Source organism: Gymnoscopelus braueri (genome assembly GCF_963280865.1).
Source record: "Gymnoscopelus braueri genome assembly, chromosome: 2".
In the NCBI taxonomy this organism is placed as follows: Eukaryota; Metazoa; Chordata; class Actinopteri; order Myctophiformes; family Myctophidae; genus Gymnoscopelus; species Gymnoscopelus braueri.
Genome location: NC_137604.1, coordinates 33540326 through 33557825, shown reverse-complemented (window position 1 = coordinate 33557825; position 17500 = coordinate 33540326). Strand labels below are relative to the sequence as shown.

The 17500-nt window shown below is 42.7% G+C and overlaps 1 protein-coding gene across 1 annotated transcript in view; it reads left to right on the top strand.

Annotated features, from left to right (window-relative positions):
* Positions 1-1035, top strand: part of hmx4 (H6 family homeobox 4) — a gene marked incomplete at both ends in the record, with an annotated part of 10207 nt that extends 9172 nt beyond the window's left edge. The window contains one exon of the mRNA XM_080442159.1: positions 1018-1035. Coding sequence (XP_080298285.1) covers positions 1018-1035 — 18 coding nt within the window. The remainder of the gene's footprint in view (positions 1-1017) is intronic.
* Positions 1036-17500: the final 16465 nt, after the last annotated feature.

Genomic DNA, 17500 nt, shown 5'->3' with positions numbered 1-17500 from the left:
CCAGTGGAACTAACCCGGGTCCAATACCATTCCTAATTAACCCATTTAGACCTGAGGCCGATTCTAAAAACGCCTTCTAGATCCTGACCTAAGTTTTCTGAAAAACTTCACATTTTAATTCAAAAATTTCGAAAATAAATATGTTGCTAAAATATATAGCAACAGCAAATGTTACATAAAGGGGTTCCCGGATTTAAAGGTATAACAACGAATAGGGATTCCACGTCTAAATGGGTTAACACATATATATCGTATTTTATCTGGTCTTGGGTCGTCAGGTGGGTGGAGTTTGAAAATCATTTTGACCTGATTGTATCTGATACAACAAATCAAAACCTACAGGCAGAGGAAGTGTGTATAGGCTAAGGCTGTTTAATACTTTAAGACAAGATTCTGTCAACAACTGCAGCTGACAAAAATAATGGATTGTCAAAAGGAAAATGTGACGGGCCACTGTCGACAGACACTTGACTTATGAGTATAAAACAGCCATTAGAGACAGACAGAGATCAGTGACAGGATAAGGATCAAAAAGCCCTGGTGGTTAAACTTCTCTTTTGGGGAAGGCTGTATTTCATTGCTGTCCGCCTGTCCCGCAGGAGGAGCTCCTTGGGGAGTTTGCTAAAATGGTGTGCGTGCGTGCGTGTTAAAGCACAGCAGACCCTGCAAGTTATCTCATCAATTTCTCCAGTCTTGGGCCATGGCAGAGCTGTCCAGTCAACACGACTTCATCCCTCCATTAAATTACAATAAACAACAACCGATCGCTTTAACCCGTGCCAACGATGTTACCTCAAGCTACAATTATTCAGGATAAAATATTATCCTGCAGGACACCTCACAGCAGCAGAACGACAAACAATACACAATTAGGCTGGATGATGAAGATGTGTGTCTTGTTGCAGTCAATCCATACAACAGACACAAAAGCATGTGCGCACATGCTCGCACAAACAGAAACTGTGTATCAATTAAAGAGCCTCGCCTCTCACACTCCCTCACGTCCTGTCCCCTCAGACACCCTTGTCAGGATAATGCGCCATTAATCTGCCACTGAAAACACATTATTGACCAATCAATAGACAAGATAGAGTGATAGGGGCCCGAGGAAAGAGGAGAAGGAAGGAGGAAAGAGGAAGGGAGAGGAGACAGCAGAGAGTGTTTTAAGCCTGGGGGCAAAGGGAGGGGGGGGGGGGGGCAGGAACACTTAAGCCCCATTTATGCTCCGCTGTGAGGCGGTGTCGCACGCCGAAAATCACTGATCTACAAGCTCATAACTCCTAACAGATGTGACACGCTGTGAACTTGTAGATCGGCTGTTTTTGACATGCAACACTGTCATACAACGGAGCTGTAAATTAAGCATAATCCATAACACCAGAATATCTGCTCCTCTCAACAGTCGCTGTGGTTTCATGCAGCCCAGTCGATACGCTTCCATTAACAGTAGATAAGTTGTCAGAGTGTCCTAACTTTCTTCGTACCCCAATATCCTTTCACCACACCCACCTACTATCCTGGTGGGTGTGGTGGGGGGTGTTATTGCTTAAGTATCAGTGTATAGCAAACAAACACACACATGATTTAAACCCTATTATGCACATATGAACATATCCAACACAACCACACTTTGCTGTGTATTTATCACAGGATACAGTCATACACAGCTAAGGAGTGTAGAGCTACTAGAGCATGTAATGTACATATGTATAGCACAGCTGAGGCAGAAAAGTTCACGATATAATTGATAGTAAATATGCCTGTAATTCCTCGCCTTAATGAACAAATTGCCCTTAATAGGTACAACAGGCTGGCCTACAGGCCATGCGGGGCTGCAAAAGGGGATGGGATTACTTTTCCCGGGGGTTTGTAGCAAGACGATACTGTGCCAAGTTAAGACTATATGGGGAGAGGGCAGTGTCACATCCGCTCAGGTGCCCCAGAATTCCTAACAGCTGTGCTGCCTTGAGGTGAAAATGACTATTCAATAATTTAAAGGTTGCTGGTAAAACCGACAGCACAGACAGACTACTAGAGTAGAGATCTCCAGTGTGTCTGTGCTGTGAGTATTACTAGCAAGCTTTCAGACAGACAGACAGACAGACAGACAGACAGACATCTTTTCACAGAACATGCTTTAGACTGCTTACTGATTGTTTTGCTCCTGCTCTGTACAGCACTTTGGTCAATCTCGGTCAATCGTGGTCAATCTCGGTTGTTTTAAATGTGCTCTATAAATAAAGTTTGATTTGATTTACAAACAACACAAACACAAGGCAAACAGAATTGTACAGAATTACACAAAATACAGGATTTACAGGAACACTTAATTACAGGGGTCACACAACAGAGACAAAGTCATGGATTGACACTCTAGAAACCACAGACTGGATTTTTTTTTTGTAACTTAAAGAGGAGGTTACTTATTTAAAGCTCATATGGCTGTGGGAACAAAGCTCTTACTAAAACGGGCCTTTCTGCACATGGGAATTGTCAACCCTTACTGCTTGTGGTCTGTTGGAGAGGAAGTTATGGATCCAGTGGATTAGTGGTGAAGGGAATTGGAGGTGCTGCCGTTTCCTGATTACGTGATGGCGCTGGATTGTGTTAAAGGTGGAGCTAATCAATGAAAGTAAGTCTGGCATCGTTTCTGGGGGTGTCCAGGTGTTGTAGCAGACAATGTAGGAGAGAGGCCTCAACATCATCTATAGGCCTACTTCTCCTTTGCTTATATACAAATTGGAGGGGATCCAAGAATGGTCAGACTTATGGAAGTGGATGTTTATTGGATGTTTTGGACAAGTCTCTCAAAGCATTTAATTGTTAGAGCTACAAGTCTTTAATGGTTTAATTCTGATAGGTGTGGGGGTGTTTTAGGGATGATAGCTGATGTCTTTCATATAACTGGGAGTCTGGGACTGTTGGGGGTGCATAAGGACCTGAGGGCACCAGGGCAGGGATTTCATGGAGGCCATGAAGGCCATGGCTGCTGTTGCCCCTCATTTTGGCATTATGCCCTTCAAAAAATGATACAGTATATGCCCCAAGGCCACAGTGGCCTTGATGCCCTGTACACGCTGCCCGAGAGTGCCAGCTGATTTAACTGTTTTCTCCTTTGCTTCTTTTCTGTCAATATGTTTTTTAGACACCAGTACCTTGTTATAATGAAAAGCTGTATTTATGTATTAATTTATTTTGATGCCCAGTGAATGGAGAGCAGCAGAAGGCGCAAAGGCAGGGGTGACAAAGTGCAGTGTGGTTAAACAGATTTATTAAGAGACAAGAAGTATAGGTTTGCGAGTTGAAGATACACCACATTACCAGTTAGTAGAGGGACGAGTCATACAGCCCAAGAGCCGTCCTCTCCGGTAGTGAGGAAATTATCAATGTCATCCTCTGGTTTAAGTGGTAGCAGTTGGGGTTCCTGTGGCTGTATCCCCGCTCAGTCTTCATCCTCACTCTGTCCGTCCTCGTCAGGACCCACTGCTGCATCCTCCTCCTGGTGCTGTTGTGGTTCTGCTCCCCTCACTTGAGCTTGCATCTGCTGGAACTGGTGACTTAGATCTCTCCACCTTTGTTCTTTGTGGAAGGAGTCCTGCTCCCATTTCTGGTCTCTGGCTGTCTGAGACCGAATTAATTTCAGGTCAGGTCAGTAACAAGGTCTGTCAATTCATCCAGTCCATCCCCAGTGTTAGCAGCTGCCATGGCCCCCTGGTCAGCAGGAGCACATGGTCCACCATCATTGTTAATTTATTTTTCTGACTTTTTCATATTTGCCTCCTCACTGTGTAGTGGGAACCCACTTTCTGACACCACTTGTAAGACTGGCTGGGGGTATCACAGTGAGAAGGCATGGGACAGGAGAATTCAATTTCACCATCAGTGTTTGTTATTAGTTACCATGTTGCACAGCACAACACACCAACTTGGTCAACAACCTGATTCTTATTAGCTGGCTGTCTTTTATTGGCCCCTGCTGCAGGTAATTACCTGGATGATACCATTCACTGGGGGGTAATTCCCAACACCCTAGATCACGCCACATAGATATAAATACATACAAAGATAAATGTGTATTTCCATAAAACCATCACCATGGTAAATATATACAAAACTGCAAAGTTACAAAATGACCCACCCCCAAATATCATCCACTACTACTAAACATAACATAACACCAAAAATCACTTCAGATTTCTGCACACCCCTTCCATGTTGTACTGCTCCGGAACCTTTAAAAGGTCCCCGCCCCCTTGAGGAATTATTTTGAGCAAAGCAGAGACAAACTAGAAAAAGTGCTCCTCGGAGCACAGGTCTCCGCCAGGTCAGGTAGGTTATTGTGGGCCAGCAATGTCCAGAATTTGCCAATCAGGCTGGAATACAAAAAATCGGACGGAACCATCTTGATCACTTGACTATAGAGATAATGTGTACTGATTTGCATGATGTTTGGACAACATTTGTAGGAGTAATATAAAAAGGAAAAATTGGCCTCCTGGTGGCGCTATAATAGGGCAATGTTAAAAGGGTAGCGTTTGGTCTTCAACATAGTGCGAATGTGCGTGCAAAGTTCCACCGCAATCGGACGCTGCGTTCATGATTTGCGGCATTTTGTTCAAAACGGGCCACTCCTGCAAACTTTAGATGTTAATGTTAGCCAATCAAGATGGAATATGAAAAATCAAACACATCCATCTTGATCACATGACTATAGAGATCATGTGTACCGATTTGCGTAAAATTTGGATAAAATCGGAAGGCTTAATCTCAGAATATGTGCTTTACATAAGTCAGCCTCCTGGTGGCGCTATAAAAGGCTAATGTGAAAAATACAGGGCAGAAGTTTTTTCTTGGCCTCTAGTGAGTATGCCTGCAAAGTTTCATGCAGATCGGTGCAGTTACAGTTAAAAATGCAAATTGGCCTTTTATAGCGCCACCATGAGGCTGATTTGAAAATGTTCAAGTGCCATTTCTTCCTAGGCCTAGTGGAAATATGCGTGTGAAATTTCACAGAAAGCACAAGCTGCGTTCATGATTTGAGGCATTTAGTTAAAAATGGACCAATCCTGCAAACTTTGGAAGCCAACCTTAGCCAATCAGGATGGAAAATGGAAAATCAGACAGATCTGTGTTGATCACATGACTATAGAGATACTGTGTACTGATTTGCGTGATGTTTGGATAAAATATGTAGGAGTAATTTAAAAAAATGGGTTTTGCACAAATTGGCCTCCTGGTGACGCTATAACAGGGCCATGTAAAGAAATTGGGGCAGAGGTTCTGAATTGGCACCCAGGGAGTGTGTGTGCACAGTTTCGCAGCGACCAGGCCAACGGTGCCGGAGATTAGCTGCTCACAGACAGATGGACACACGGACACACGGACACACGGACGGACGGACGGACGGACGGACGGAGGGTAAAACATACTCTCTCGCCATGCCTTACGGTCTGGCGGAGACAAATATGTAATATGGAAAAAGGTGATGGCAGAATGGCAGCAAAGTTGGGATGGAGAAGGAAAAGGAAGGCATATTGATCAAAGCAAAGTGGATGAAAACAGAATGTACAGTATGGGAAGTAGGAAAGATGGAAGTCATCATAACAAGATTAAGACTGGGACACAGTGCATTAAATAAAACATCGCATTTGATGGGTAAACACCCTAGGTTTATGTGATCATTGCCAGAAGGAGGAGTCTGTGGAACATGCTATTATGAACTATAGTCGCTATCAAAGGAAAAGAGAAAGCATGGTGGAAGAGCTGTGGGAGGTGGGAGTTTTTCATTTACACAGGTGAGATGGCCGGCCTCTCATCCTCAGCATCCCAATCTGCAACAACCACAAAACATGACATGGCCAAACAATGTTCAATAAAAGAAGTGACTCCATAACCTTGTACAATTATTCCTATGTGCAACTATGCTGTGCAAATACATATATAAAGCCCATTCCTACTGTCCCTATCAACCCCCCTTGGTCTCCGTTACATACAGGCAAGGGTGTTTATACAGGCAGGTATAGTCCAAGTGTCTAAAACTAAAACAAGACATTCAAAGCCAAGGTGGGCACCAACTACCAGACCTGGCCAAGGTGCAGAGGGTTGTCTGCATGCTGTGCAACACCACAGCCATCGTTGAGGCCTGGGCCCAACCGGACCACCTGATGTATGCCAAGAGGGCCTTCATCCTAGCCTGATTATCAGACTGAAGCTGCGTGGAGCTTCAGTCTGACATTGGCTCCTCCAGTGTAGGCGATTGCAAGGGGGAGGGGATTCGAATTTCCCTAAACCAATCACAAGAGATCCACGGATCCGTCTACATCTGACGTCATCGCACAGCTTGTTTTCCGACTCTCATTGGACAATACATTTTTGTACCGAATAAATCCTAGGTTCACATTACAACACCAGACCAAGAGTAGACTGCCCCAACGCTCCTGATTTCGTGTATAGAGGGGCGGGTGTAAAGAGCCGGCGAGAGACTGCGGCTGATCCCATTGGTTCACCGATCTGTCCGTCAACCCCCGCCCCGTTAACACAACATTACGAGCGACGCCCACTGCACTCTGGTTGGTTGGGAAGTGAAACACTTCCTCATACCGAGTACACCGACGGGCTGGGCCAGGCTTTTATTTTTTAGCAACACTAAACAATAAAAGCCTGGAGATCGAGGCTAGACCAAGAGAGGCAATTCACTCAGAGAGTGGGCGGAGTCTATGGTCTGGAACCAGGCTACCTTCGTCCCCTTGTATGTTGGTTAGGGGATGGAGGAGGGAGAGTTCTCTGAGGTAAGGAACAAAGGGAACAATATTGAAAAATACAACAGGGAACACAAATATAAAGCAAAGATCTTTATACCAAGATTAGCCAATCCCACGCCTCACCACTATGAAATGATACACAAATCATAGATGTATTAACGTAGATACCTCCTTGGCCACTGCAGTTCATTGGAGCGATGCGTCATCGTGGCCTCCTAATGCATGTATGTCTAATGAAGCAGGATGTCTCTCCACAATTAAAATAATCATAACTCACTGAATTCTCAACCGATTTCCACACTGTTGGTCTGTTAAAAAAGTCAGACATGGTATGTAATGATATGATGTAGGATACGTGGTTACTGTAAGTGCGATTATTAAAATACAAACAAATATAAAGCATAGTTCATAATAATTTCATGATGAAATATATGAAAAATATGGGTTTCATAACTGATTTCATATAAGGTTAAAAAGTAAAAACATGATGTGAACTTGCTGGGGTGGAACAAAAGTGTCAGTAGCAAAGACGGACCATTATTGTCATTACACACAGGTGGTGCAAACCAACCTGTTTTTAATGTGATATCGCACTGCTAAAGTGATTTAAAGACGTCTGACGTCAAAGCAGACTGTCAAAAGGACATTCTAAGGACCTTCAAGGACCACTCAAGAACCTCTTTTCCACAACAAGTGGCCAACGGGTATATTTTCTGTTTGTAGATTTCTCTGTGATGTCGCCGCTAAGTTTGTTACTCGTTTAACCTGCACAGTCAGTGCACATTTCTACATGTCATTGTATTTTAATTGATGTATGCTTTGGTCTATGTTAGCCTCGTTACCAGCCTTACTCATCTGCTAAGAGAAAAGCCAGGTCACGACCTAATGCAGAGAGTGACTTAAAGCGTCAATGTCATTTCTTTAGGCGGTACTTCAGTTAAATTCCGGTACTTTCGTTTAGACACTCAACCGGCTAGGTCTTGTCCAGCGTGGGTCTATGCTGTCATGTACTGTGCAATTTTGTTGATTGTTGTTTTTTTATTTTTTGTGAGAACATATAGTTATCACGGCATGACTGAGGGATGAGAAGAATGCCTGAATAAATGCCTGTTTATAAAGAACCGACCTGTGTCGTCAATGTTGTGAGAGGAGCTACTCATAGGGCCACAGCTAGGCTACTTCTGGTTTTGGAATGTCTCTAACTGGAGCCTTGCAAGGGTGTCATCGGACTCAGCTCGTTTACATGAATACCATACTAACGACTATAATAAATAGAACATAGTGTTTTAAAACATGATGAAATCTTTTATTGTCAAACTATTAAATTGGGCCTTTCTCCAAAAGGGAACATGACAGTGAGCATGGGACCGCAACACTTTATGGACCCAGTTTCCTCCTTTAATGGCAGTCTGTGTTCTGAGCACACTTTGTAGTTTCAAATGTGTTCCTTACCTTTCATTCTAGGACCTCCCTCTCAACACACACACACACACACACACACACACACACACACACACACACACACACACACACACACACACACACACACACACACACACACACACACACACACACACACACACACACACACACACACACACACACACACACACACACACACACACACACACCTCTTTGCCTGGGAGCGATGGGATCTCACGGGGTTTGGGGCTCCCCTCTGGCCAGTTCTGGGGAGCGTCTAAGTGCTCTCTAATAGCCAGCAATCAGCCCAGATGGAGAGAAACCAGCGTCTCGCCCTCAGGAAAGAAATATAAATAAATAAAAGCCCCGTGTCCGCACAACCACATATTGCATTGGGCATGTGTTTTATAATGAATATAGATTGGGAGGTTGAAATATTTATGGTCCAGGGTGGGTGGCTAGGGGAAAGGGGTATATGGGGAAAGGAGGGTAGTCCAGCTAATGGTGTGAAATCGCATCTCAAGTGGTCGGAAATGAAAAGGGATAAAAACTATAAAACAAACAAACAAAAAAGTTTCCTCCCTTGGGTTCGGGAACCTTGTGAACAAGTGTTCTTTTTGAGCTACCATGAAGTTATGTTTCACCCAACGTCTTTACAGTGACATTTGGCCCGATTCACTAAGCTAAAAATGTAAATATGGGTGTAAATAAAATGTCTAAAGGAGGTTGTATTTTCTCTATGCAAAAACCCGACGTGCATTTAACAAAGGGTGTGTAAATCCCTGATATGTGTGGAACACAGTTGTTCCTCAATTTTGCCTGAAGGTTAGAGGCGCGTCCATATGGAAGATTCTTTGCATTGCTCCACGCCCCCATTTAAGACCAAAAAGCTGTTTACACTCAAAATATGGGTGTAAACAGCTTAGTGAATTGGATTGTTCATGGAAATAGCATACGAATAAAGTCATGTGATAATGAGCCATACTGCATTCTTTGTGACACCATGAAACAAACCATCTATGTAGTTCAATGGTGAGTCAGTCAATAAGGCACCCTGGCTCTTAGCCTTAGCCTTGCAAGTTTCAACTGTGCTGCCTAAAGGCCCATTCATACTTTGTCACACGACTGTGTCGCTTGCAGAAAATAGCAGACCTACAAGCCCTCAACGTGTCGCATCCACAAAGCGTTGAGGGCTTGTAGGTCTGCTATTTTCTGTGCGCCACACCGTCGTGCAACCGACCATGAATGAAGCTTAACTGGTCCGTAGACCTATATACCTAGCTGCCATAAATAGTTAAACTGGAGGATTGGTCAGTGGAGAAGCGTCCGCGGACACAAGCTGACAAAGAACGGCCCAGGGGCCAGAAGACGTATAATTGAGCAGACGACTGCGGACAGAGAACATATTGTCCCTGACAGGAACAAACATTAGACTGATAAACAAGTGGCTCGGGGTGCAGCAGGCGTTTTAGTGAAGCCAAGGAGCAGAGAGAGAGAGAGAGAGAGAGAGAAAGAGAGAGAGAGAAAGAGAGAGAGAGAGAGAGAGAGAGAGAGAGAGAGAGAGAGAGAGAGAGAGAGAGAGAGAGAGAGAGAGAGCAGCAAAGGATAACAGGGAGAAGAGATGAGTGCAGATTCTAAGAATAGTCACGCCAAGGCCTCGGGAGGGTCTGAGATCCAACGCTTCCAATGCTCAGTGCATACTTTTATTCTTACATCATTACCTGAGATCAGCCTCAAGAAGTGGTGTGTTTCTGTGTGTGTGTGTGTGTGTGTGTGTGTGTGTGTGTGTGTGTGTGTGTGTGTGTGTGTGTGTGTGTGTGTGTGTGTGTGTGTGTGTGTGTGTGTGTGTGTGTGTGTGTGTGTGTGTGTGTGTGTGTGTGTGTTCTGCCTGTGCAAACTAATGTATAATAATGTGTATAATCAGATGACAATTGGGTGATGGTGAATTGATAGGGATTCTGACTGGCAACTTAATGTAGCCAATGCCTATAGTGTGTAACGCTAGAGAGCAAAGGAAGTCACCCAGATTAACCTTGTTCATTACAGCAGCTGCATCTGGAATGTGATGCTCATCATTATTAATTGAGTGGATAGTATATACTGTAGGAGACCCTAAAGAGGAGCAGAGGAATGCATCAGCTTAGGCAGCTAAGGAAATTCAGGAAATCCTGAAGTACTTCTACTCTGCTACCACTCAGACATACTGAAGGGGGCCATTGCTGTATTGTATGGAAATATCCATTGCTTGGATCTGTTCTACAGAAATTGGAGCTCCCTCAATGCCCGGGTCTCAAGAAGAGGTTTTTCTCTGCAACTATCAGAGCCAACAAAGAAAGAAAAAACTAAAAAATTGCACTGGGTATGAACTGTAATTATTCCTGTGCAGATTGCCCAAACCGATTAGATTAGAGTACACAATATACAAATGTGTATACAATCTGTATACATGGTTATGCCTTATTGCACATTCTATAAAGTCAGAAACTAAGCACCAAGCCCCACCACACCACAATGTCACTGTTCATTGCGGAAACATGATTCCCTTCCCACAAAATTAGGCAAAAATGGCCTTGTGAGTCATGTGACAATGCCCATCAAACAGGGTTTTGTATGAACTGTCAAAAACATTTGCCTATAATTGCCTTCAAATATTTGTGGGCGGGCATATTTCGTACAAAAAATAAAACGTATACGTATAATGAATGCAACATCCAACATCCATCGCATGTTGAGTGGCCTCTAGAGAGCACACCTCCAAAACAGCTTTCACTTCTGCCCACAGACAGGGAGCACCACAAACGTGAGTCTGTCGCACAAACTCTATTTCCACACCACAGCCTCCACGGCGTTCAGTGGGCTATGTTGCTGTTAGCATAGTATAGGATAGGACCTTGCCACACTTGCTTTCAACTGCTTATACCATAGTGAGTGACAAACGTAAAGCCTCTTGATTCTTGAATTCTAGATTATTTCAAGTGAATATTGTCCTGGCATTTTACGGGGGCAGTTTCAGACTTTATTATCCATGCAACACATCGTTGTTGAAAATCAGTTTTTATGAAGTAGTCTTTAGTGTTTTAAAGTATCGTCTGGGGTCAGAGGGGTTAGACGAGGGACAGAGGAGAGAGAGAGAGAGAGAGAGAGAGAGAGAGAGAGAGAGTTAACATGTGGAGAGCTACATAATGAAAGGTTGATACTGTACTGGGGGATGGTTTAATAATGAAACGAGAAAAAAGAGACTTGTGAGATCTCCCTGCCCTCGGAAGTGTGGAAGAGATGGTAAGTGGTGCATTTATATAGCGCTTTTATCCAAAGCGCTTTACATAGATTGTGCATTACATTCACCCATTCATGGCGGAGGAAACCATGCAAGGCACCAACCTGCTCATCGGAAGCAATTAGGGGTTCAGCGTCTTGCTCAAGGACACTTCGACACTAACTCTGGGGGAGCCGGGATCGAACTGAGAACCTCACAGTTCCCATCCGGCCGCTCTACCGGCCACACTACCCCTGAGCCACTCCCTGAACTTCAGGTGAGGAGGTGCTGGAATGATGGTTAAAGAAATGCAGATCACAATCTGGGTCAGTCCACTATCATCAGTCCGATTAATATATAGATTTCCATTTAATCTTATTAAAAGGAAGAAGAAAAAACATTGAACCAAATGAAAAATGATTGCTTGTAAAATGTAGATTCTATACTTAGTTTAGAACAACAATATCAATACAAGCTGGTACCTGGATGTTACGGTAGTACTGTATAATATTGTGTGTGTGTGTGTGTGTGTGTGTGTGTGTGTGTGTGTGTGTGTGTGTGTGTGAGAGAGAGAGAGAGAGAGAGAGAGAGAGAGAGAGAGAGAGCGAGAGAGAGACTCTCTGCCATCAGCAGGCTTTAATAGAGTATTCTTTGCATTTTACATGACTCTAGGGTGAGCTGCTCTCGCCTGTCTGCTCTGCTCAGATCAACTGGAATGGACTGAACTTCATACCTTCATACCTAGTCGTGTGTGTGTGTGTGTGTGTGTGTGTGTGTGTGTGTGTGTGTGTGTGTGTGGTGTGTGTGTGTGTGTGTGTGTGTGTGTGTGTGTGTGTGTGTGTGTGTGTGTGTGTGTGTGTGTGTGTGTGTGTGTGCCTGTGTGTGTGTGTGTGTGCGCGTGCGTGCGTGCATGCGTGTGCAGCTTATGTATTAAGAGAAATGGAGCCCCCATAAAAACTACAAATGAATACAATAAAATTACAATTTGTTATATTAATCAATTAATTAATTCAACTTACACAAATGCTTTTCCAGACAAATATACCTTATCGATCAAATAATGACTGTAAAGCCAGGATCATCACAAACAATAATATTGACTGCTTTTTATTTTATTTTTTTCGTCTTAAAAAAAAAAGATTTCTCAAAGGCTTATGTTTGGGCTATTGCTGTAGTTGCTGCACAGATTATCCCACTCATCCTTTAAACAGGTTGAGATAGCATTATCGCAAATCATTACATTGTAATAATTTCCATGCAGCAACATGTCAATGACAAGAACAGTAAAATCCTCAGTGTTAATTTATCCCTTTGTGACTCGAGAGCGTGTTCAAATGACCAAATGCACCGCCATGGAGTATATTAACACCTCAGTTAACACAAGGCTCACACAAACCTCACAGCATGCTTGAAATGCCACATTCGGCAGATGCTGTAAAAGTTTAAAAGGCCTCTGTGGATGGGAAAAGATGTGATCACTGAGGGAAAAATATAACCCGGTCATCCTCTCTCACTCTGACTGGCAGTGACATCTCTAAAACCATCACCTCTGATGTGTGCCTTTGTTTACACAACAAAGCCACAGGTCTGCCAAGGCCCTTTCTCACTCTCTCTCTCCCATGCTCTTCTTCCTCTCCCACGCCCCTGTCAACCTCTGCGGGTCGGGTACATGCAGCCCAGCGTCTCTAAACTATTCATGATGCTTCTTTTTGAAAATTCAGATTAAACATTTATCGTTTTATACTTTTACAGAGCGTACAAATCTATTTCCATGTGAGTCAGCCCATGTAAGCCTCCTTGATCCTCTTGCATTGTTCTCAACTTTGGTGTGAAATATTTGACCCCATTCTGGGCACAGAGTCAAACAGAACTACAAAGACCATCGAAAGGGAAATTGTTTCAATTTGCTCCAAGAGAATTATGGTGCCACTCCAGCTCTCTTCCTGGAGAGTTAACAACCACAGCGGACAAGACTTAAAGGGATATTTCACTTTCAAAAAAACTTTGGGTCATTTTATCGTCTACACAGGCCTTTGTGAGCCCCCCAATCAGTTTTTAAGTTGCTTGATTCAGTATTTAGATATTTGATATTCATTTTATCAGACACGCCCCCTTCCTATACAAACCCATTATAACTCCATTTTTAACATGTTAGATTCATCAAAAATACTAATACGCGAGGGGGGGCCGTGTTTTTTCGATTACTTTTTTCATTTATTGTATTTGTATTTATTTATTGTATTTAATTTTTTTCATTTTCCAAAAATAATATTAAAAATAAATGAAAAAAGTAATCGAAAAAACACGGCCCCCTCGCGTATTAGGAGGGCAGGGTGAGTCACCAGAACCAAGGACGGGTGTTTTTGATGAATCTAACATGTTAAAAATGGAGATTGAAGTTATAATGCGTTTGTATAGGAAGGGGGCGTGTCTGATAAAATGAATATCAAATATCTAGATACTGAATCAAGAAACTTAAAAACGGTCTGGGGGGCTCACAAAGGCCTGAGTAGACGATAAAATGACCAAAAGTTTTTTTGAAAGTGAAATATCCCTTTAAGTTGCTCTCTCTGCCATTTGCTAAGGGGAGACTACAGTGCAAATCGAAACGTCCAAACCGCAAGTGATGCATTTATACATACATACGCTTGTCCTGTAATCATTGACCTCAGCTTCTTCACAGTGATTATACCAAGATCTACTCTGTGCTGTTCTACAGTATAATCACTGTAACAACTTGTGGCATTTTAAACAGCTATTGCCCATAACGGTAAATCCGTTCTGCTCACACAAATATTGCCTGACTTTGGCAAAATGCCACAATTATTGCTAAGACAAAGCCAGGAGAGCCTAACATGTTTCCACTTAACAGAATAGTAGGCGCAGGGAAGCGTGGAGTGGGGCGAGACGGTTAAAAAGTACTTAATATGAGAGGGAATAGATGGGCGAGAGACAGAAAAGGGCATTTCTTTTAACAAGACTCAACAGTTATGGAGGTCACAGTGAAGCCAAACACAGAAAAAAGGAAATAAGGTGAAGTCCAAGTTTATTTGCAGAAGCTGGCCGTAAGTTGAGGAGCGATGGTGAATGGCGGAGGCAGGCTGGACCAACAGGCAAACTGGCAAACAAGCAGGTAAGCAGGCAATCCAGTTAGAAAGCAAGCTAGCAGGTAAACAAGGAATGATCTTGACACAAAGACCGTTATTCCTGCAGCACACTCCAAATGAAGTCGAGCTGTTTCGAAATTCTCTGAGAACAAAACCGTTTCATAATCGCTGCAGCTCCGTTCTGAATATTAGAGTGGCTCACTGTATGCAGTGCTGGAACAGTGATTTTACCACAGATTTTCGCTGTTTTGCCAACAGACGTAATGGACACAGAGATGTGTGTCATCTCTTTCCTTTAAGTATTTAACAAGTTGTGTTTGTAGTCTCTCAGAGAGTCACTCCTAACTAAACTCCTCAGACGACCTTTCTTCATGACTGTCCATACGTTGCTGGCAGATTATGTAAATAAAACAATATAAACCATGAGCACATTGAGTGTCTGACCCAATCACAGACCATATTCACATTAGTGTTCACAACTTGGACAAGGCGCCGCGTTTATTCTTTGTCTCTGCAATTATGTCATTTTATTCTTATTAACCTGCTAAATTCGAAAAAGGTTTGACTGTGTTTGGAGTAGTCTATGTTGCAGCCTTTAGTACTAGCTTGGAAACAAGGGTGAACAACTAATCACTAAACATGACCTGATGATGAGTGTGTGAAGAGACAGGGTTTATTAGCAGTTATATTAATATTTTCTGTAATGTAATGTTGCATCAAGTAGTCCTGTACGTCCGTATCCGTGAAATCCATGAAGTCCATGAAATAACTGAAAAATGAAGGATGTGTTTTTCAATGAGTCTAATATGAGTCTAACATGGAGTTTGAAGTTGAACTGACTTAGGAGGGGGGGGGGGGGGGTGTGATGAATCAAATGCATATCATATATCTGAATCTGGGGTGAACACAAAACGTCAGAGTAGATGAGAAATTGTCCCCAGAAGTAGGCTATTTTAAAGTGAAATTCCCCTTTAACACTACAGTATGTGTAGACTGCACATCCACTGGCATCTTGTCTAGGTTTAACCCTTCTGTACAAATGTGTGTGTGTGTGTGTGTGTGTGTGTGTGTGTGTGTGTGTGTGTGTGTGTGTGTGTGTGTGTGTGTGTGTGTGTGTGTGTGTGTGTGTGTGTGTGTGTGTGTGTGTGTGTGTGTGTGTGTGTGTGTGTGTGTGTGTGTGTGTGTGTGTGTGTGTGTTTTAACTTAATGCAAATTTAATGAGAACTGTCCTGCTTGCCTGAAGAAAAGTGACGCCAAATCCCCTCATCTCTCCTGACAGGGCGAGGAGTGAGCTAGAAACTATTGCTTATTAACGAGAATAATTGCCAACAAGACAGAGTTGTTGGGCAGAGGTGCAATTTAGACAGGAAATAAGGCCACAAGAGAGAGAACGAGAGACAGCGAGAGCAACACAGAGAGAGGAAGACAAAGACACTCAGCATTTAACATGCATAATTATGGACTGACTTAATATCTTTTGTTGATCTGTTTAGGCGCTATAACCATACATCAACAAAACCATAAAACAAAGCAATAGCTGTGGAGGCGGGATTTTTTTATTGCAATGCAAACAGAACACAACCTAAAAATATCTGTGCACAGCACTCTCCCCACTCTCCATCTTCACAGTAAATTGAGTGGCTGAATGTGGCTCAATTCACCGAGTCTGAGTAGAGTCAGATGGATAAATATTAGATGGGATACACTTTTATTGCGCTTAGCTTGTTGTGTGGCTTGTTTCAGAACGGTGTTACACGTACTGTATGCCTACAGCAGACAGGAGGAGAGAGAGGAAGGAATGAGAGAAACAACGAAGACTTTCCCCCCCCCCTTTTTTTTAAATAAATGTATTGAAATAGCATGCAAGCCAAAGCCAAAGTAAAGAAAATATTGTCGCCAAAGAGTGAAAAAACTAAACAACGCTCCATTTGCAAAACGTTCTACTGTATAGCTGACCTAAAGAGAACCCAAGAGGTGTTTGCTGGTCCCAGCCTTTCCAAAAAGCTTTTAGAAGACCTGCTGTGCCATCAAGTTGATTTAATCAATATTGCAGAGATGTTGTGGCGATAAATAAATAAGCATATAAAATCAACTTTTTAGTCCAAAGAGCTCTTATTGATGCAGACTTTCCATGTATGCCCTCTGGCTGAACAGCAGACGAACATATGTCCATTATGGAGTGCACAAACCTACAAACATAATAACATGTATGACTTGAATTAAAGCAACCTAGTCACCCGAAACTAATCCCAAAAACGTTGCATGTGTACGTGCCTATAGATATGGACCATAGTTACTCAATCCTCTTTTGACATTTGCAACGTACCTTTACTATAAACCAAAATATAGAAATGTTAATTTAAAATGTTTTTGGTGTCCAGAAACGTTGATTTCAACGAATCACTTCACAGAAACCTACAGTGCCAACATTTCTTTCCGGTGATTGGGTCCGGGACTTATTTTTATGAATAAAATGTCTGAATTTATTTGGAACATTTCTAAATTTCAATATAGCAATGCATTGATTATTAAAAAGAACTTTTGAATATTTTAGTATTTTTCTTAAACATGCACTCCAGTACTTTAACGCAAGTACAAAATTGACGAAGCAAATTTCACTAGTAGTTGAGCAATATTTGACCAGGAGTATCTTTACTGTGACTCAAGTACAGGGCTTGAGTAGCCTATACTTTGTCATCCAGACAAAAGTTATCCACATCTCTCGAGCACCGTCTCTCCGTCAGTCTCTTGAGTTCTCTGTTCTTCACGTATCATAACACAATCCCTCCCTTTCCTTCTCTCCTCTGAGCCTCTATCGGGTTACAGACATCAGGCTGAGAGTGACTTCATCTACATCTCCCTGTCCTCTGACAGACATCCACCAGATTTATTATTATGGTTTGACTGCGTGTATTTGTGTGTGTGTGTGTGTGTGTGTGTGTGTGTGTGTGTGT